Source organism: Neopsephotus bourkii, unplaced genomic scaffold, assembly GCF_033783945.1.
Source record: "Neopsephotus bourkii isolate Nb327-2 ecotype Australia unplaced genomic scaffold, CSIRO-AGI_Nbou_v1 NB_740, whole genome shotgun sequence".
NCBI lineage: Eukaryota > Metazoa > Chordata > Aves > Psittaciformes > Psittacidae > Neopsephotus > Neopsephotus bourkii.
This window is the reverse complement of record NW_026901238.1, coordinates 2,970,677-2,992,915: the sequence shown is the minus strand read 5'-3', so window position 1 is coordinate 2,992,915 and position 22,239 is coordinate 2,970,677. Positions and strand designations below refer to the sequence as shown.

At 42.6% G+C, this 22,239-nt stretch overlaps 1 protein-coding gene across 2 annotated transcripts in view; it reads left to right on the top strand.

The window, feature by feature from the left end:
- Window positions 1-2,335: 2,335 nt before the first annotated feature.
- MAP4K5 (mitogen-activated protein kinase kinase kinase kinase 5) overlaps window positions 2,336-22,239 on the top strand; it is a 67,812-nt gene continuing 47,908 nt past the window's right edge. Inside the window, exons 1-2 of one of the 2 annotated variants that reach the window (XM_061354605.1) lie at window positions 2,336-2,544; window positions 2,876-3,088. In XM_061354605.1, coding sequence (XP_061210589.1) covers window positions 2,981-3,088 — 108 coding nt within the window. In that variant the 5' untranslated portion in view covers window positions 2,336-2,544; window positions 2,876-2,980. The remainder of the gene's footprint in view (window positions 2,545-2,875; window positions 3,089-22,239) is intronic. The other variant, XM_061354606.1, reaches the window with a different exon arrangement.

The window sequence follows — 22,239 nt, the reverse complement described above, 5'->3', positions numbered from 1 at the left end:
AAGATGCTGCATAAAAGCACATTCCTTAACATGCTTGACCAGATAAGCAATGTGGTCTAGGGTAGAAGATACAGAGTGAGGATTGGTGTGTGTTCAAGAGTACAAGCCTGGCAGTGTGCAGTGCTCGGCCATGTCTTGCACCATACACTTTGTACAAATCATTTACCTCAATCTTTCAGACCATGAACTGGCAATAGGAACACAGTTCTGGTGCTGCTATTATTTATGTGGTCTTTCCAGTAGTGCTTCCAGCAGGGACTGAGACCCCGCTGAGGAAGGTGAACTAAAGCTCAGATCACAAGGCAGGCTCTGAGAGCTCACTCTTCACCACTGGCAATGCAGAACAGGAAACTACACCTCCGGGTGAGAAGTGAAACTTAACCCAGCAAGGCCAAACCAGTGATAAATATGGGAGCCTTTGCATTAAATTGCAATTGTTGGACACCCCTTGGATGTGTAAGATGTTCTGGGAGACCAAGCCTTAACGCAACATCTGCTACTGGAAAATTAAATGGACTCTTTCCTGTGCCGTCATCTGATGGCCTGTCAAGAGCAGCGAATCAGTAGAGGGAAAGGAGGCGTTCAGACCTTCAGCCAATGAAGAGAAAGACAAAAGGACACAAACAGCTTGCTATCAGGAGTGCAGGAAGCTAATTTATGGGGGAGAGGTAATTGTTTTGTTAAAAATTGCTTGAGGAAATACAGCTCCCTAAAGGGTATATAGTTTCTTCTTTATTTGCTGGGTGTTCAGGAAAACTTACATATTTACATTGAAAAGAACATACAGGATGTAGAAGGCTTTCAGAGTAGAAGGGGAAAATCAGTGTGAATCTCTAAGTTAGCAGTTCTGTGCTCCCCTCTCTCCCTGGAAGCAGGCCAGTTTACATTTTGCAGTGTGTTTCTGACACACAGTTTCAAATGAGTCCACAAATAAAGACCCAATAATATCAAACTATGCAATTCCCGAGAGTCTGCACACATTGTTTTTGAGTAAAACTTGAAGTGACAAACTGAGCCTAATGACTTATGCTACAGAGCCCTGAGTTTTGAAGGAAAAGCTTACACAATCAGTACTGCTGTTTCAGGTATTTGCATGTGGGATTTCTAAATATGCTGGAGTAAGCTTAAAGACTCCAATTTAAAGTAGGAATCAGTACCCAGATACTTTGTCCACAGACTATATTGAACCTCTGTGGGCTGTCTGACTGGCAAAGAGGCAGAATCTATTCTTAAATAACCAATCCGGTATCCTGAACACCAGACTCGTACATCTGGCATCCATTTAATTCTTCTCTACCTAACTTTTGCAAACGTATTTCCTGCTTTGAGTATGCATTGGGTTGTGGGGTTTTTTTTGTGCCTTGAAAATGACACCTCCTTTTAGGCCTTAATGATTTTACGTGCAGGGAATACTACTGCTAGTTCCAGCATTCCAATACTCTGTATCCCCAGCTCTGGGTTTCTTAAATTGTTTAGCACTCATTTGACAGCCCATAGGTGAGTTCTCCAAAGAAGGGAAGGCAGATACAGAATACTTTCCATCTTACAGTTTCACAGAAGCTTTTTTGGCTAAAGTCAAAGGAGCCCAAGGAAACAAGTCCTGGCAAGTCCAAGTTAATTTGCGTGTGACTATCATTGCACTACCTGCCCACAAAGCTAAATACCACAGTGCTTGATTAGCCCATGAAAAGGATTACATGAGGCATCTGCAAAGTTGCAATCCAGATTGCAAAGGAGGAGACGCTGCCCAGGGAGTCCTACTCAGTCCGCATCCCTGTTCCCCCCAGCCAGTACATCTTCCTCTTCTTGCTCCTCCTTGCACCTTAGCTATTAGAAAGAAGTTCATCCCTGGGAGGGTGGTGAGGCACTGGTTGGCACAGGTTGCCCAGAGAAGCTGTGGCTGCCCCGTCCCTGGCAGTGTTCAAGGCCAGGCTGGACGGGGCTTGGAGCAACCTGGTCTAGTGGAAGGTGTCCCTGTGTGGCAGGGGGTTTGGAACTGGATGAGCTTTAAGGTCCCTTCCAACATAAACCATTCTGTGATTCAATGAGCTCTGTGACACAGCCTGAGGGCAAGCAGTGGTGCCTTCAGCCGCACTGGAGCCCCTCTGCACCGCTGGCTCTGTCTCCACCGAGCACAGAGACATCCTCTCCGCACGCTCCGCACTGCGGGGAGCCCCCGAGTCCCACACCCGGCATCGAAGCCCGGCGGAGCAGACGCAGAGCCCCCTACAGACCCAGCTCGGGCCGCCGCCGACTGAGGGGCGGGGGAGGAAGGCCGGTAGGAGGGGAGGAGAAGGGTGGGCCGGGCCGGGCCGGGCCGCAGTGGGGCCGTCGGCCGCGTCGTGGCGCTGCGGCGTCGCGGAGGTTCCTGCCGTCCCGTTCCGTCCTGACCCGTCCCGGCTCGGCCAGGAGGTTCGTGCGTGCGCAGGGGCAGGGGCCGCGACGGGCAGCGGGGCCGTGGCTGGGGTGGAGCGCGGCGCAGCGCCGGGAGGAGGAGGCTGCATCGCTCCCTCTCCGGCGGGACAAAGGGCTGTGGGCGCGCAGGTAGGAGGCGGCCCGGCCTTGCTGCGGGCCTGGCTGCAGGCGGGTGGCTGCCCGGCCGGCGGCGGACGGGCCGCGGCGCCTTCTCAGTCGCCGGCAGGACGGGACCAGACCTCCTTTCCTACAGCCGCTGGGGCCGGTTGCTCCCCGAAGGGTTCGGAGCTTCCCCGTTGCCGAGAGGATCCCCGGGAGCCGCCCCAGGCTTTGGAGGGTGCTGCCCCCGCCGTCGGGCCGCCAACGGCCGTGACAACCTCCCGCTGCCTGCCTTTGTCTCGGCAGCCGCGGCCCAGAGCCCGCCCCGGGAGCCCCCCTCAGCAGACGTTTTCCGCCGCAGGGGCCATGGGCCGGCTGCCGCGCTAGGAGCGTCCCCAGTTAGCGGGGCGAGGAGGGAAGCGGCCGCTGCGCCCCTTCCCCGGCCGGGGGCTGCGCGGGGCCAGAGATGGAGCCGGCGGCGCGGCCGAGCGGGGATATCCTGAGGCGGAACCCGCAGCAGGACTACGAGCTGATCCAGCGAGTGGGCAGCGGCACCTACGGCGATGTGTACAAGGTGAGTGGACAAGGGCTGCGTCGGGCGCTGCTCGGGGGGCTCCTCACGGCGGGGCTGGTCGCAGGGCGTCAAGAGACCGGTTGGGACAGAGTGGAGAAAACTCGTGGACTCGGGGCACCTCTGGCAGAGTGAGGTTTCCCTCCCTGCTTAACACTTCTGTTTGTAAGGATTGACTTGCAGCGTTGGCGAAGGGTCCGTTTTGCCCATCCCTTCACTGGTTTTGTAGAGGTTTGAATTCGTGTATATTGCGGGTGATACTTGCCACGTTACTGCTAAAGAAGGTAAAGGATATCTACTTGCTGTACCTGTTTCCCGTGTGCATCAGTTAAATCACCTGATTAACAGGGTGCAAGTTTATCCCCGAGGTTAATAATAGCACACAAAAGGCAGAAGCAGATTAAGGCTCCTCAGAAGCTAGAAGGAAGTTACAGCTTCTACAGGTAGAGTTTGCACTGCACATCCAGTGGATGCTCTTGAATGATATGTACTGGTTCTCATGCTGCCAGAACCACAGCCATTGGAAACATGGTGTAGACTTGGCAATAATTGGGTTAATAATTGGACTCGATAACCTTAAAGATCTTCCAACCCAAACAATTTTATGTTTCTGTTATTGTGCGGTGCATTCCTCTCTGTACTTCTCTGGGAGATCCAAGCCCCTTCCCTTGAATGTCAGGGATGCTCAGCAGCTTTCAGGGTTGGGTCTTAAAAGTTTTCGGCCTTAGTTTGGTAATTTGTGTTTTCAGCTGCATGGGAAGAGTGGATATGCTGTTTTAATTTGTAGTGCTCTTCAGTGTGTTTAAAATAGAACTGGCACAACCAACTGCACAAGAAAAGGTGTGTTGTGCTGCCACATGAAAGTCAGTGGTAATTGATCGTGTGGGGGGAGGGTGCTTAGCTAATGTTCAAATTGAAGTTTTATAGATGGATCTTGTTCCCACCATCCCTTTGAAATGGTTACTTGTGGCCTTAGGGAGTTATTTTTTTAAATTCTTATGGTGCATATTTGCCTTTTTTACTTTTCCCTTTTTTCTTTTTTTTTCCCCTCCTTGAGTGCTCTGCACAGACCAGTCAACTTCTTTGCACTAAACCTAGCACTAAATTCTTTAAAAGGACATTTAAGGTTTCATAAATCAGCAGCTCGGTGTACCTAGAGCTGCTTTGAGTATGCCTGCATAGCACAGGGCAGCACGACAAGAAATAACTGGTTGTGTTGCAGAGAAGTATTTCTGTGTAATCTCTTTGCTCTTTGTGGAAAAAGAAATATTCTGCTTCTCATTACCCTAGTAATTAGAGGAGAGCTGTGCTGACATGTCATACAGCTTCCGGTTCCGGAGCTGCTTTCAATGCATGGCTCTGCTCTGTGCCATGTAAACATATCCCCTTAAAAAAAAACCCACAGCCCTCTTCCCCCACTTCTGTTCTTTGGGTTATGAAAAATGTCCCTTCTATTCCTGACGCGGTTTCAGATAGGAATAAACCTGAACCTTCTCAGGTTCAAATTGAAATCAAAGTCTTTGGCAGGCTTTTTAGACGTAGTTATAAGTCTAAGGTTAATGAGTTTAAAGTAGTTTGAGAGCCTGCATTTGTTTCTAGGTCACTGGTTTCCCCTTTGTTTTCATAAAGGCCTGCACGACGGAGGAACTGTATCAAGGGAATACTGAATCAGATGGCACATTACAACAAATGTGCAAAGCAAACTCATTTTGAAAAGTCATTGATGTTATGTTAATTTTTAAAGTAACTAAGGTAAACTCTTTTTCTTGAAAGGACTTAACATATAAACATTTTACTTTTATTTTTCTTAGTCCATGGTAAGTTTCTTAGCACAGATAGTAAATCTGGTGCTTGCTGAGGGCTGCTGTCACTAGTGTTTATAAAGTGCATTTCTTAGTGAATATCTGATTGTTGTTATGTTGCAGAGCTTGGGCAAGGTTTGCTAGAGAGTGCTCTTAAATGAAAATGGAATTTTCCTCTCACCTCTTCAAGTGGTTTTTCAGCTCCGTCGCTAATAATGACTCATCAGTGTCTCCAGCACAGTTGTTTTTAGGATGTCTGAATGAGGCAGCCTTTCTGATTGTGGGAGATCTGCCTCTTCCCCAGATGCTTTTTGGTGGTGGTGGTTCATGCCTCAGATTCTTCTTGGGGTATTTGGTAGCTTTTAGAATCACAGAATCATAGAATAGTTAGGGTTGGAAAGGACCTTAAGATCATCAAGTTCCAACCCCCCTGCAATGGGCAGGGACACCTCGCTCTAAAAGTAGAGGAATTGGTTCTTTTCTGGATGTGGAAGGCAGAGGTTAAGCAAATATTTGTGCTCACTATTAGGTTACAGAAGAGTATTTAAGGCCTTTAAGCTTAAAACTGAAATGTATTTTTCTTAGTGTTTTTGGGGTTTATTTCTCTTGTCTGTCACATGGGACACAATGGTTGATTGTATGCATTTGATGCAGTTTAGGATGGGGGAGAAACCATCTGTGAATAAACTATTTTCTTACCTCTTCACAGCATGTGGAAGTAGATCCAGGCTTGGATCTAGCATTCTTGGAAGTACAATTTCCATTAAAATCCTAACATAATTTGTCTCTAAAAGCATTGTATTAAACTATCTTAAATTACTGACTTCTGAAAGTGGTTGTATTAACATAGACTGGCTACTCACTGGAACTTCATAATATGCTGACAATATTTTTTTTTGTTCCCACTTTCTGCCAAATGATCCTCGGCATCATATCCCTTAGTGCTGCACAGATGAAATCTACAGGAGTAAGGTTTTAATTTGGCTTTCCTCACAAGATTTCTATTTGCTCTCCTTGGACATAGACATGAAAAAAGCAGTATTTAAAAAGGATGAAAGTTTGTTCATGCATCTGCAGGATTATGCTGAAATAGATGTTTTGTGTGTGGTTGATGCAGAAACATCCAGTTGACCAGTATCTTAGAGCAGAAAATTTAAAAAGTCACTAGGAACTGTAAATGGAATTTAATCTCCAGCACTAGGAAGTGGCCAGTCAGATGCCATCCCAGGTAAACTCCCATGATCTGGTTAGATCTTTCACAGGGTGGGTTTTCATGTCAGCATGACCTGTCAGTGAACCTGCAGCTTTTCAGTAGGGCCTTTTAGTCCAATTTGTATGATGCCAGTTCTGGTAACAGGTTCACATTCTCAGCTCTATAAGGATGTGTTTCTGCAGCCTCGGGTATTTTCTGGGAGTACCTGGAATAGAGTAAGACAGGCCTGTTCTGGTTAGCTTGTGGGATTTGGTTACATCAGGACATCAAGTCATTAGGGTATATGTAGATTTTGATGTCCTGAAGGGACACATTAAAGGGTGGTAATTTACTTTAGCTGTATCTTACTGGGATTTCATAGAATCATAGAATGGTTTGGGTTGGAAGGGACTTTAAAGATGATCTGGTTCTGACCCCTTGCCACGGGCAGGGACACCTTCCACTAGACCAAGTTGCTTAAAGGCTGCTCATTTCCTGCATGTGCTTTTTATTTGAGTATTTATTAGTGACTCGGAATAGGTTTGGTGGAGAGATTTAGGGGAAATAATACCCTGTGTCATGGCAAGAGATGTGGGGTCACCACTGCTTTCACATGAAAAGAAACTTTAAGTTGTCTTCTTGTGAGTATCCTCACTGTTGGCCTGTTGACTCTACTGTGGAACAAAAGATTTCCGTTCACTACTCTGCCTCCTTCTCCAAGTACACAGGACTTGATTTTTTGTGTTTTTTAATGCAAGTGCCCCAAACAGAGTTTTAACTAATCTTTGATTTTGGAGAAGAGGAACAAAGGGTGGTTTATGTAGACTGTCTTTTTGAATGCTCTTGTTCGGTAGCTGAGCTGAAGGATCCTGTATGTGCTCAGCCCACTGCAGGCTGCTTCTGCGCGATTAGTAGTTGGATGTCTGTCCTCCCTAAGAGGTGATGATCAAACATGATCTTGTGCAGCAATTCTAAAGCTGTCTTGTTTTGTTTTGTCCAAGCAGATTGTGAACAGTGCTACAATAGCTTACTTTAAAAGTAAGCACAGGGAATGAGAAACATACCAAATTAATAGCAGAAACCACTTGTAAACAAGAGATGCATTTCTATTGAATATCATGGAAATTTCATTCCTTCTTGAATCACCTGCTCAGTCTCTCTTTCTTCTCTTAGGATTTTTCTTTTAATCTTCTGCACCAGAAAAGGGCATTAACTTACAAGACACCTGTACTGGTTTGCCACTGAGTGTGGCTGCAGGAAAATAACAAGCAATGAAATTGGATCGTGGCACACAGACTCTTGCTCCAATACATTTTTGGAAAAGGAAAAAGAAAAAAAAACCAGTTTGAGTTTTCTGTTGTTTTGGGTTTGTTGGGTTTTTTTGTCGGTGTTTTTGTTTTTAAGTTTGTTATAGATGTGAGTCTCTGTCCAGTTGGGGTCAGGTTTTGGCCCCACTGTGTGATCAGTGCCTTACTCCCAGAGCTCTGGAGTGTATTTTCTCCTTCAGTCAAAGGCTGTTGAGAACCCGCATTTGATATTTTGAAAAGAATTCTTAATGTCAGTCTGATTTCACAGATCATGAGAACTTACTGGGTAAAGTGTTCTGCTACTTAAAGTCAGCAGGTTAAGAATGGAGTGTTAAGGCTCTGTTTTAATACCAGAGTACAGTTACATCTATGGTAGTTTTTAATCACATACTCCCAACTTTATATGTTTTGGTAGCTGCAGACTGATTAGATTGGCTATCCCCAATTCAGCACTGCTGTCCCTGGCGAATATACATTGCTTACACATATAAATTACCATAAAATGTCTGCCACATCGGGGATTCCACTCTTCCTCTCCAGATCAAAGCCTTCTGGTTAGCAGTGTTTGCTGTAGCCATGCCTGAACTCTGCCTACTCTTGTTTTTCCATATGAAGGGTGTTTAGAATGGCATCAAACCAAAACTGTTAAGTTTCTTCTAGTTGCTGTGCAGTTTCTCTTCTCAGAAATTGCATGTTTTTCTTTCAGGATACAGTCAGTATGGTATATATATTGCCGAGAACAAAGGTGCTCAGTGGCATATGGGCACTCCCTGTTAAGATATTCAGGAGTTGGGGGAAGGCCCTGCTTTTCTGTTTGTAAACTTTGTAAGTGGATTGTTTTGTTTAGTTTTTTGTTGTTTTGGGTTTTTTTTTCTTATTAAGCATTTGGGCTTTTTTCGTGGAACATTCAAAGCTGTTTGGCTTTAAATTTTACTGCCTGTTGCTCATTAATCTTCTGTTAATTGTTTTCTGTTAATTGTAGGTTCTGTGACTGGAGTAGTGTATTTCTCCCTCTGGTTCTTCCTGTCTCATTGCCAAAAGAAGGTAGTCTCCAGAATCTTAAAAATAAGGTTTGATTTCTTTTCCAGTTCTTTTGAAGAGAGTTGCCCTCCTAAGTTAGGTCTTCAGAGGAGCCAAAGAAAGACTGATAGCAACCTTTCAGTGTGCTATTAGCTAGTATGAAGGCTGTACCTAGCATCTCTTGAGCCAGGGAGGAACTGAGAGTCTGTTCTGTTGAGTTTAATATCTTGTAGGTACCAGCCTTGTCTCTGATGTAGTCTTCACTTGTGGTATTGCTATCCAGTGTTCATCCTTCAGGAGACATTCTGCTGTGTAGATGATTTTGTTATTCCTCCTTTTTTTTTTGTGGTACAGTCAGTGAGGGAGGTGTCCTGCAGACTTGCACAGGAAGGGGTTAAGCAGAGCATGTTCTTTTGTTCCTTGCATGTTGTGCACAGTTTTGGAGACCAGTGTCAAACACAAGAGATACTTTATATGACCTGTGCTGTTTCTGCCTTCCATCCCAGAGTTCTCTTTCAATGCGAGATACCCATTCAGAACAAGAGATTAGTGTAGATCATGCATCCCCTTTGAAACACACACACTGTCCATCCCCCCGACACCAGAAGAAGTCTTTGAGAGGAAGTATAGATCAAAGATCAGAACATTTGCATGCTAATATCTTCTTCGTCTTTGTCTCCAGAAGATGCAATGGTCATTTTCATTGATAACGCTTAACTTCGAATGCATCTAAGAATACAGTGTGAGGTGTCTGAGTGATTCCCAGTTCCATCAGCAGAGGTCTGTGGTATAAGTACACAGGTCATCCATGTTGGAGAGAATAGCTCTTCCTGTTAGCAAGGCCATAACAGAGTTTGCCAGCATAATTCGCTGACACCAGCAACTGTCCGACCACTCTGCAGCTGGGAAAACAAACATGCTTGCCACCTTTACTCATATTTGGCACCTGGCTTCTTTGTTATGGCTGTGAATGAAAAGAGGCAGCAGCAATGCATAGTGATGCTGTTTGAGGACAGTGTAAAATGAGTGGATCTCCATATTCATGAAGACTGTTCTTCAGTGCAAGGTAACCTTGATACTTCAGATTCCTCACACTTCACCATTTTGTATTTTGTATTTCTTCAAGTATTTAGAATAGTTCCCAATTTCTGAAAGATTCGTAGCAATATGAACACTCGGCAAGGTTTGGTAGACACAGTAGTCACTGAGAAGGGCAGGGTATTTTGTTCAAGATTTCGCATTTGTGATCTATAAAACCACATACTACCTTGCCTTTAATGGGATTAGGTAAACAAAGCAGACTTGATGCTGACAGTTTTCAACCAGCAAAAGACAGTTTACTAGGCCTTCCCCAAATCTCGTCACAGAGTGTACCTATGGAAGAGGTATTGGAGAGATCATTTGTCTGAACTTTCCATTTGGCCTAGCCAAGGATAGTAATCTTTCTGACAGGTTAAGTGAGTTGTCTAATTATAATGAAGGGGTCTCTATATTACATGCCACCATGTTTTTCTTCAAGCTGTGGTTTGCTAGACTTTAGGGCAGGTTTACACAGGCAGCACTATATAGCATCATTTGTCATCTGTCTCCCACTCCCTCTGCCTTTTCTCCTTTAGGGACTCTGTTCAAGAGGGGCTTTTCTGAAAAATTGGAGTCCTTTCTGTTTTTCTGTTTAAAGTAGGAGAATGGCTCCATTGAAAGCCAAACACCTTTTGACTCCATTCCCACCTAACCAGCTCTGCAAAGTCAGTATCTTCGTCTGTTGGGTAATATTTAGCTTGTTGGCATTGTTTTGAGACCTAGATCTGCCTTCTCATGTGTTTCCTTGCAGCTGGCCCACAGGAAATGTCCTGTGGGCAAACATCACGTAAAGCTCTGAGCTGTCGGGAGGTCCTTGCGTACAGTGGGATAAACTGCACTTCTTCTACATTGATTGTGGGAAGATTTCAGGGTTTTGGTACAGAGAGGTTTCCATTCTGCTCTTTAGCTTTCTATATTCCTTCACTGAAGCGTTAATTAATTTTATCCAGCATGGTAGATAGTGTCTGCAAGGACCTTCTCAGCTGCTTGAAGATCTATCCAAAGCTTACCTTCCCATGTGGTGGATGGAGAATGCCCTGCCAAGAAGCCACAGCTTGACTGTGTCTGGTGAAAAGAATGTACAGCAGGGTGAGCAAAGGTGTTGCTTCCTGGCTTCACCTTCAGTCGGGACTGGAGGTCAGGGCCAAACCTGTTTTGTGGTTACTGTTTCCATCCTGCTCCTATCAAATCCCAAGGAAAGAGATTGAAGAGGGCGCTTGCTTACATGGAAACATTAGAAAGGGGTGGGGGCATTAAGCAAAGAACTAACATCTCTGTGTCAGTGACTCCTAGCAGAGCTGTGGGGCACAGGATGGCATGTTCCTCTATGCTGTGTCAAGAGGTAGCCAAATTACGGGACTAGTGCATTTAGCATCACAGGTCTCTCGCATACGGTATATGGAAGGTTCTTAGAGGTGAGGAAGATTTGGCTGGATGTTTCCAGAAAACTAAATGAAATGCATTTTCAGGTTAGTATGAACAGCTGGATTTGCAGCCTGTGTAGAAAACGCAGGTGCTGTTTCTTTTCACAGAATGAAGGGGTGATTGCAGGGGGACGCTATTGGCTTATTGGTAAATCATTGGGCTTTTTTTTTGTGTAGCTCTTTCCTCTACAGTGTTAGAGGCATCATTTCTTTGTGTATTTAATGTGATTATTCACCCCACTGGTTTGGGTGGTTTTGTTGTTTTGTTCTTAGCTGTGTGTATGGCTGTTTGCTGGTCATTGCTATTGAAGCAGTGTAGAATTGTGTTACATTTGCTTTAACTCACGGCTTAACAGGCATGCATATAATAGTTGAATTATAATCATGAGACTCCCAAAGATGTTTGGGAGATTTAGTCATTAATCTTAAGGGATGATAGGTGGTAAAGTCTTGCATGGAAATGTAAACATGGTAGGTAGAAAGAATAAAGGTGGGGCCATACCTTCTTTTAAAGGTGTACTTTGTCTTGATAAAACTTAAAAAATTATCATTTGACAGGAAGCAATGCCTAATGAGTGTTCATTGCTCTTCAGTGATCGACAGCGTCAGGTATTTGGGCTGTATTTACAAGGGACTTGAAAATGGCAGCAGCTTAAATTCTTTGGATGCCCTTCGTCTGCAGTGGGCTAAAGGAGTATTTGATGTATCCCTTGCAGGTACCCACAGTTGTGTTGCCTGTCAGAGGGGGGATGTTAATTTAAATACAATGATAGATTCTCTTAAACAGCTGACATCTCTTTTCATTTAAGACTGCTTTTGTGAAAGAAACATTGCCATTTTAAATGCCCCCTGCCTTAAAAGGGTGATTTCTGCTGCAGAGGAGGATAATGATAGGATGTGTGGAGTGAGGGAACTGAGCTAGCTCAGCTGTGTGGGCATTGCTTTGTAATGTTAGCAGCTCATGAGGGGTGAGGGTTTCTGAGGCTGGATGAAGTGTATCTGGATAGTCAAAATACCGTCACTAGCATGATATTTAGGAGTCTGGGTCAGTAACTGGACAGGATAAGCAGTTTTTGATAATGCTGTTTTGTTTTGTCAGACATGTCTGTATTTAAATTTAAAGCACTTGTCTGAGTCTGATCCTATGCTTATTGGTTAACTGTGAAGAGGCACAACTAACTTTGATTAATGTACAGCCTTTAAAGCTTTGCCAAATGGTTCCTGTCTAGAGAGCCTGTTTTTAAATTGGGCTTGCAATAGCAAAATGGGGACAAAGGGACTAAGGAGGATGGGTAGGGAGATCTTGAGAACCTTTTAGGATCTGCCATTACTTCAGCACTCACAGGGACCACCTGTTGAGAGTACATGAGCATAAATTTTTCCTTCTCATTCTGTGGGTGTTGAGGCTTGTCTGACTCCTGCACTGGGATGTCTTGAGTACGGACTGTCTGTGCTGGCTTGAGCAGCAAAGTTAGCTCCTGTGTGGGTGGAGGAGGCGGACAGGCTTTTCTCTGTGAAAGCATGATAGGGTGAAGTTCTGAAAGGTGGAGCAATGCTGTCCATGTTTCTCAGAGCCTTGGTGTTTCCTGCAGTGTGTGGAAAGTGTGTGTGAGCTACTGCCTGCCAGCCGTGCTTGGTGTATTTGATTAGCCCTAAGACAGCTGTGGTGCCAGTCTATGTACTTACTAGCTTTCTCTTTCCCCAGGATGCAGTCTCAGTGGATGTTTAGCTCATTTTGACATTCTGGCTTTGGCCCGCCTACTCTCTCATGGTTTCTGCTTTCATTACTTCATCCATGTGTATCATTTTATTTAGCTACGGGAAGCTTTCTGAAGCTTGAAGTGGAATTCACATGTGATCCCTGTGTGGTTGCTCTCTGATTACATGAGTTCAGTGTTTTTTATTTGTGTGCAGAGAAGGGCAATAACAATGTCTTAAGCTTCCTGCAGGTGGAACATACTTGCAGCATATAACATGTCTTGCAGAAACCTTGTAGTACATCTAATATTACATGTAACAGCTTATGGTTTCTACTTAAGGATGGAGCTGTAATCTGTTTTGATTTACAGGACTGCTTTTTAGTCATCCTTTGCATTTTGGCTGCTGTCTTACATAAGCAAACAAAACAAAAACAAACCAAACAGCCCACAGGTCGGTGTTTCTCTTCTTAAAGGTCCTGTGGCTTGCTGCTTCTGCTAAGTGGGTGTGCAGGTCATCAAACCTCCAGTATAGCAGTTCTTAGGACGACAAGGTTGCTGAGGACTGAATGCATGGGGCAGCTGAATTAGCACTTAGGTGTTATAACTTCATGCTGAGAGGAAATTCTGTATTTGTAAAGAAGTTAACAAAACGGATGGTTTGGGGAACGAGGAAGCAGCCATGCTGTGCAGAGTCCTGATCATGACTTCGGCCAGCTTTCTCAAACACATTCCTTGGAGGTGTCTGGCTCAGGAAGTCTGGTCCATGGAAAATCACACAGCTGCTGAAGGGAGAGAATTACATTCATTGGGGGTGGGAACTGGAGGTTTTGCAGAGTCAGAGAGCAGATTGTAAGGCTGAGCAGCTTCCTGGGATGGAGGAGCACTGCCTAAATATCCTCAAGGTTCCACCAGGGATCAGGCAAAGGTTTAAAGTTTACAAAGAGGGAAAAGGCAAGATGGAAAATTGTTATCAAGTATATTAAAATTTAAAAATATTTCTTTAAAATTCCTGTTATAATCAGGCCTAATTTATTGTAATTTCTGTAGCATGCATATTATTTGAGCAGTGTGGTTTTGGTCCATGTTTTAAAGAAAGTTGAACCAGTAAAGTGAGGAAGTCACTGGCCAAGTGCTTGAAACCAGGCTGCTGAAGTGAAACCGGTATTTAATTGCTGTAGATTAAGCTGTAGAAAAAAAATTGCTTTTTATTTTGAAGTTACATCATGTAAATGAGTGGGTTACTCAAAATAGAGAAAACAATTTAAAAACAAATCAAAACAGTTTATTTTCTCTCCTTGATTTTGGCTAAAAATAAGGTGTCAGAGGATAATTTAGCTGTAAAATCTTGAAAGCTATCATCTGTAATGAAATGGCAGCATATTGCCCTCTTAGTCAGCATAAGTGCAAAACATACTTTATACTTGACCTTTCTCATGTATCTAGCATATTAAAAAGTTCTAATTTTCCTTGTTAAAAAATCTTACTCAAATGTCATTTCTGTTTATTTCAACAGAATTTCAGGCTGTGATTTTTAATTGCCTACAAAATTAGAAATATTACTGATCACTATTTCATCATCACAAAATATAGAATCAAGATTGTGAATAAATGTTGGGTTTTATTCTAGTAGAAACAGCTGAGCAGTAGTACCGTCCCAGTAGTCAGAATGAAGCAGGCACACTGCAGTATGTATATGCATCTGAAACTGAGAGGCAATTGTTGTGTCTTACCCATCTTGCACCCGGAGAAGATGAAAATTGGTACAGTACACATGCAAACCAAAGCTTAATCTTAGGACAGGAAAAGAACTCTTTGCTCCTATTTTGAACTAATTTTCCTTCAACTTCTTTCTCTTCTGGTCATTTTATTTTAATAATAACAAGAACAAAGCATATGGACCTGTTTTCTCCATGAAGACAACTTTATGGCTTGTTCCTTTTAGTTTTGTAGCTGAGTTCATCTCTGAGGAATTGAAATTTTAAGGAGGCAGTTACTGAATAGCTTTGCTAGAGTTAGATTTTTCCGCTTAAATCTGCGTTTTTCACCTGCACCTCTCTAGATTCTATCAGATAAATTACAGTAAGGAAAGTGAATTAATATAATTTGTACCCTGGATTTGAAAGGCTTGGTACTGTAGAAAACCCTCTGTGTGTGACATGAAAATCTAGAGGGGTTTGCGCAAGGACTCCATAGGTCAAAAAGCTTGCACGTCTCCTCAATTCTTGGTAAAATAACTTCAATAAAACAAACAAAACCCTCAGCAAAATGCATACACTTGCATATTTTGTTATGACTAATCTGAAAGTATGTGCAGAAGTATTTCTGGTGTTTTAGGAAGTTGCATGCAGACAGTGATGGTATAAGAGCTGCATCTTGGAACTGCAGTTTCTTCTGTTCTTTAAAATGCCAGCAGTGATTCCTCAGTTCTGCCGTTCTGAACAGACTCATCTTGCTGTGTGTCAGTTAGCTCACGGTTGCAAAGCAGTGAAAAATTTCTTTTTCTTTGGTATCAAAAGAATAAGATGATGGGCTTAAATTTTTAATGTAACACAAGTGGCTTAATAAAAACAAAACTAAACACCAACAAAATCCCCCCCCCCAAACCAAGGCAATCCATTGTTTCAGGAACTGTTTTTTCCTTGCCTAAAAGCCAGACCTTTTTTTTTATCATTAAATTATTTTTCTTTTTTAAGTGAAGAGACATAGATACTTGTCTTCAAGTATTTTGGTTGACACATCTCTTCATTCTTTCATCTCTAAGGAATAAATAAATTGCCCTGCAGTTGATAAAATATACGATCTTTTGATGCTACTTGAATTTGTACTTCATAATACTGTGGGCTATTTCCTGTGTCCTGTGGTCTGTACATTCAACATTGGAATAAAATAAAATTGCTTTGTATTTATTCTTTCTATATTTTGGTGAATAAAACCTTTTAAAATAATAAACCCTTGTTGTGAATGCTCCATCCCTGCTGGTGTTGAAGGCTGGGTTGGATAGAGCCTTGGGTGACATGGTTTAGGGCAAGGTGTCCCTGCCCATGCAGGAGGGTTGGAACTTGGTGATCTTAAGGTGTTTCCAACCCTAACTATTCTATGATTCTGTGATTCTATAAACTCCATCTTGGGTTGTAGTTTAATAATATGTTTGAAAGTATCTGTCTTTTTTTCTTCTTTTTTCTTCCCTCTATTTTATACCCTGGCCCTAAAGCTGTTAGGCATCCGCTCAATTTTAAGTATGTAAGCAGCGTCATGAGCTGCCTTTGATTTGTATGATCTTATGTTCAAAAATGTATATTATTTATGAGGAAAACTAGATATTAGATGGTTTGGAAAAGCTACTAGAAATACCTATGGTTGTAACTTGAAAAGGATTTTTTCTGGTTTGTTTGTTGGTTTTTTTTTGCCAGTGGTTTGCTCCAGCTGAGTCAGAATTGGGCCTTTTTTTTTCTTCTTTCCCCTCATGTGCTGTTTGTTTGTCTCTTTTGTGCTCCATTAGTTGCTAAATTGTACTTTTGTGGTCAGGGTCTGTTTTTAGCTTTAGCTTTTCAGTTTTGGAAGGATCCTGGCCATTATTTTGTGAAGGGAAGGGTGATCTGCCAAAAAAATTTCAAAGGAGAGTAATCAACCTCTATTTGGAAGCATACAGCTGACTTCTCTTGTTACTTTTTATTTTCCCTAAATAAGTGTTGTTAAGATTTGCACTGATATTTGCTTTGTTACTATTGTTATCCTTACTGCTGTAGGTCTTTGTCCTTCAGTAGTTACTGCTGGGAATGAGAAATAAATATTTTAATGGCTGCTAAGATCTGTAAAGCCACTTTTCTTATACAAATCCCTTCATCTGGTTTTCTGTGCTGGAATAAAAGGAGTTGGCCTAACATCATTAATGAGCTTTTAATCCCTTATAGCTTGAGATAATTGGCCTTGGTTAAGAAAGTGTCTGAAGTCTGTGAGTGAAAGGTAGGTTTCCCTCCTCCCAATTTTCTCAGCAAGAGATAAACTATCTAAATTTCACCAACTGCCAGTAAAAGTAAATACATTTAAGCCTTATTTGCATTTTAGCTGTGCTTAGGAGTGCCAGTCACAGATCTTGCTGCATTGGGTTTCAGCTATTAATGTAGAATTTATTTAAACCCTGGTACTTCTGTGTATTCTGGATTCTGCCCGTTCAATACAGCAAGTGATGTAAATGTGGAAATAGTGAGTGACAGCTGTGAAGTTTGCCTCCTGCTTTGTATCGGTAAGTGTTCCTTCTCTGATGGGCAAGGGTTGGAGTTGTCCATCTGGAGAGCACCCACAAAATCAGTATTTGTCTTTATACAGTATTCAGCTGTGATATCCAAAGTAATGGCACTTTTAGTAGCACTGCTGCAGTATAAGCTAGCTGAGACAAGAAACTCAAAAATACATATAAAAAAATTAGCATGTGAATCTACATTTTTGGTTTATCCTGAAAAATCTAAATGGTGATGGTTGTACAAGGCTATTCTGTTTTAGTGTATTGAATCTATAAAGTCTCTGTTAGGGAAATGGTTTCTGAAAGCCTCTCTGCATTTTGCTATAAAGGAGCCTGGTACTGCTCTCCATCTCAGAAACCCAGCTGGAATGCTGCAGGGTGAGCAATTGCTTCTGGGTCTTTCTGCCTTCTAAAAGAGAAACAGTCCTGAAAATTGGAAATCACTGTTGGGTATCCTTTTCCAGAAGCAAAGACTAGCTAGACATCTGCTTCACATGTGAGCTGCCCTGGCACACCTCAGGTGATGAATGGAGCATAACGAGAACTCAGAATGGGAAGGAGAGTTGCTTCTGTCTGACATAAATCTCAGTCCATTCAGTAAGATTTACTTTAATATTTGGCAGAGGCATCCCACTAATTTTTCTTTTTAAGATCTCCTCTTTTGTTCCTCCTGCTGTATTTTTAAGCCTCCCATAGACCTTCCTGCATGAAGGAGAAAAATGTGTTCAGCATCTGTTACGGAGATGCTCTCAGCACCGAGCAGTAGGGCCTTTATTCAGTCCAGTACTCTGTTCAGATTTTCTTAGGATGGGGCTGTGGGGAATTTTGTCTTGGTTTTGCTTTTTATATTTATCTGTCTATCTGTCTATCTGTCTCTCTCAGAAAATGAGGAGGGGGAAAGCCCAACAGGACTGCAATAATCACACATGTACGTATTTTGTACAGGCACCCATCTTGGAGGTAAGATCCAGGTGAATGCAGGAAAAAAAATACATGGGTCCTATACCACTTTTGTGAGCCTTCTGAGTGTGCTTGTAGGACGTGCTGCCTGGTGCTCAGACAGGAACCAGCAGGCTACTCAGTCTAAAACTATAGAGCAGTAGTGGGAGCTACTGATTTTGTCTGGAGCCCAGTCAGAGGAGCTCTGCAACCACTCTGTGGCCTGTGCAGCGGTTCTCCTGCCTGTACACTGTCCTGGCACAAAGATCTGCTCTGAGCAAGTGTCAGCCTTTTCTCATGCTCTGAAAGGGTGCTGATCAGGTCAGCATTTTGGGAGGTCGTGTTCAGCAGTGAGCTATCAGAACTGCACTGTGTGCTTGGGTTAACCTTTACCTGCAGATATTTAAGGACATTTTTTCTTCAGAGCTTTCAGAGAGTTTGGTTTCTTTTACAAAAATGCTTTCCTAATGTACAGCACTGCAAAAAGTTCTGTTCTCCTTCTGTTGTAAAGGATATCAATTCTAGGCACCCAAAATAGGGATTAACTTGTTGCTTTTAAGCTGGGTTTTCTGAGAAGCATTGTGACTGCATATTACTGACTTAATCTGCAGCTACACAGTCTGGGTGATAAACTCCCCTGGTAAAGAGATGGTGTTTCAGAAGTAGAAGCCTCTCCATTCATTAAGAGTATTTCCAGCATTGCTGTTCTTTGCTTTAGCTGCCTGGTGGTTTTCCAGCTCTGTTTACAAAGCATTTTTAAAAACTGACAGACTTACTGATGTAAATCATAAGAGTAAGCAAAATTGTACAGTTAATTGTGATAAACACTGGGAACACTTATTTGAACTTCTGCATTAGGATGTGATTAAAATTTCATTATTAGCCAGCAGGTCACAATCCAACAAGATCAAATTTTTCCCTAACACATCACTTGCTGCTGCTTACTTGAGGGATAAATTGTTGTTGGATCAGAAATCTAACTCAGTTGGGCAATTCCTGTTGGATTTCTAAATATTGGCTCTTGGGTTCTGGTTTTTATAGATGTTTGTGTGTTCACAAAAACCTCAAACAAATGATGAAACACCCCAAACTTATGTTAGAGTTACTGAGGTCCTCTGAGGACCTTCTGTCTTCATGTCAGGTCTTTGTGGAGGCTGCAGCATAGGAGAAGACCCCAGAGCTGGTCTTGAAGGTTTCTCATTGTGCACTGAGAACAACAGTGGGGAATCAGGGGCCTTGTCTGGAGAAGTCCTTCCATCACAGAAATGTCTCATGTTTATGTATGACCAGTTTGAGTGTAGGATAAAAAATTGAAACAGTGTTACGTGAAAGAATGCGGCTTGTTTATGGGAGCGTTTATATCATATGGGAGAGGGATACTACATGATGAAGTGAAACACAAATCCTCATGTGGAAGAACTCATGGCTGTGGCAGTTGCTTGATTATTTTACTCCACAAATGGGCTGGTTGTGGTAGCATCTTCAAGATCCCATCCATTGTTTCAAGGTCTCTGTGCCCCTGCCTTCTGGTACCTAGGTACAGTAGTCTTGGTTTGTTCAAGTGTCCTTATCGGGTATCTTTATTCCCCTATAATGCTCATAATATTTTGGATTCTTCTTTTTTAATCACAACTGAAGTACCTACTGTGCTTCCTGTGTGTAAGAAAGGGATCTGTTTTCATGGATTAAGAGCAGCCCAGGTGAGAGACATTTCTTTGGATCACATCAGTTGACTGAGAGCTCTAGGCAGTGATAGATGTGAATTCAGATCTGAAATAAGGATCTGTTTGATGGCACTGTGAGATATGGAAAGAACACAGCATAACAGGAATTTTAAAACCTCATAAAGCAAGTTAAGAGTTACGAAGTTTAAGAGATTAGAAAGTAGAAAGCAGAGGAAAAAGAAATTTCAGTCACTGGGAAGGAGGTCAGGGTACCTTTTGAAGGTATACAGAGAAACTGAGAAGCACTTGAAACAGTAAGATGTCATGGGCACTGATGAGCGGAGCTTGACAAGGAATTAATAAAATGGGGACGCCTTGGAGGGTTGCCACAGGACCTGCAATTGCAATTGGATTAAATGAAGACACAGCTGAACAAATGGCTCTTCTGGTGAACGGGGCTGTTAATCCAAGACTGGAGATCAGACAAAACATTAGGGCAAGGAGGGGTTTTCATCATGGAACTTGAAAATACTAACTTCGGGGCAGAGAGAGTGGTACTGTAATCTAAATCTCCTTCTCTTCCTCAGTGTTGAAGGGGAAAGTGGCTGGACAAAGAGGCTGAGCACATAAACTTAGATTCCGATGTCCAAGTGAAACGATTCTTCCAGTTTTTGACCATCTCACATGGCTTAGGACTGTAGATCCCCTGGGATCTACAACTGTTTGGCTTGCACTCTTAAAAATAAATAGAAGAAGACTGCGGAGTGCCTAACTGGTTCTGAAACCAGCTCTCTGGGTTATTTCTGGTCATTGCCTACAGAAAATGCCCTACCTAAAATGTCTTTACTTCTGTGAATTGTTTGGTTATGCAGTGGGAAGCATTTTACACAGGGATGGCCACAGGTGTCATGTTGCATTCCACTGTCCCACAACAGCATTTTGATACAGTTCTGAGAAGAAAGCTAAGTCTCAGTGGAAAAACCTGATGACTTCCTTTGTTGTAGTATCATTAAACTCCTCAAAACCCCTGTCCTACTAACAGTGCGTCTCTCATTTTTTGAGTGTGGTACTGGGACACACCACTGACATTGCGCCTGGGCCGGAAGAACATGTATTAATCTACAGCAAGCTACACTTGTTAATTGCTAGGTCTGGATTACGTGCAGGCATCCTCTAGCTGCTGGTTGGTTTCAGCTAATTTTGAATGAAGACTCGAAATACTGAGGAAGCTTCAGGAGACAGGAAGGGGGCAGATATTTTGCTGTTGGGCTTTAAAAATGTCAACAAGTTGACTAGGAGAGCTATAATTTCTCACCTTTACATCAGTTTCCCTCTCTCCCGTAAAGCAGTATTCTCGGTAAAACAAATTGGTAGGTCATTAACTAATTCTTCACATCAGGGAAATTATGAAGGTTTTTGTTGTTGTTGTTTCCCCCCCCAGTTTCATTTGGATATTTGTAGTAAAATTTCAGGTTTGATTCACAAAGCCAGCAATGTTGATGTAGTGCAGTTCTGTCCATGACTTCCTTGATACTACACAATCCTTTCCTAAAATAGTAGAATGATGCAAATTGTAGCCACCCATTGGAAATCAGTTGAGAATGTCTTTAACTAGTGTCTCAAAATGATTTGAGGAATCCTTATGTGACAGTTCTCACATCTATGTGCATACCACAGAGAATCAGTTTTTAGCCATCACCTTACATTTTTAATGATGTGCAAGGTAACAGTAATTAATTATTGATCAGGTTTTCAGCTGACAAAGGTGTGTAAGAGAAAAGTTTAAAAAACAAGAGTTAGAGCAGAGAGATATGTGTGTACCTGTGTAAAGCTGGTGCTTCTAAGATGAAGGAACAAAAGCCATCAGTGACATCTGTGGGCAGGTGATGTCTCTTGGAAAGCAGTTTGGGTCATTTGCAGCATACTTGAAATATGACTGTCTAGACTGAAGATCTAATACAGTTCCTGTATACGTGAGCATCCAAGCAAGGACACTGAGTATCATGAAATAGTCAGAACTTTTGCCTTTTATGCTGGCATGATAGGAGTTATTCAGTGCATGTGGTCTTGGTGCCATTAACTCAAGAATGTGTTCAGTTGGAAGATTACACTGTAGAACCTTAGGGCAAGTGGTTCAGATAACTGGATGTGTTTAGTTCATAAATACCAACTTGGTGAAGAGATTTGTGTTCCAGCAAAGTTTAATGGCTGAAACCCAAAATAGCCCATGTCCAGGCTATAGATTATATGCAAGAACTTAATGATAATATTAGAAAGCAGCAGGATGCAATTTGGTCAGCCTCTATGGCCTATCAAGTGTGAGAGCTGAGAGCCAGTAATTGCAGTGATCTCCTCTGGTCTCAACCTTTAAATCCCTTCCAAGCAGTCTGTGTATCAAAGACCTTTGGCAGACTACATCCATTCCTTCAGGCTTCAGCATAACAGTAGCAGCGGCAGTTATTGCTTATATAGAAAAGGAAGGAATATATCTGTAAGGAATACAGTCTTTGTACTAAAGAAATGAAGCTGATCTTCTAGAAAGTGTGCAGTCTCCTTTATCTGAACAGTTAAACTGCTTGTGAACAGAAGCATGGATAGTGGAGGTTCTCTGGGTTCACCAGGGTAGATTATGTGCTTGGTCCCTTACAGTAACAAATGTTTCATAATGGTGTTGTCAGGTTTGGCAGTACCAGAGAGGTCCTAATCCTTTGCCCATGCTCGGATGCATGCTTCTTCTGGATGTTGAAGGATACTGATGATTTTGCCATGGTCTAAAAACACTTCTA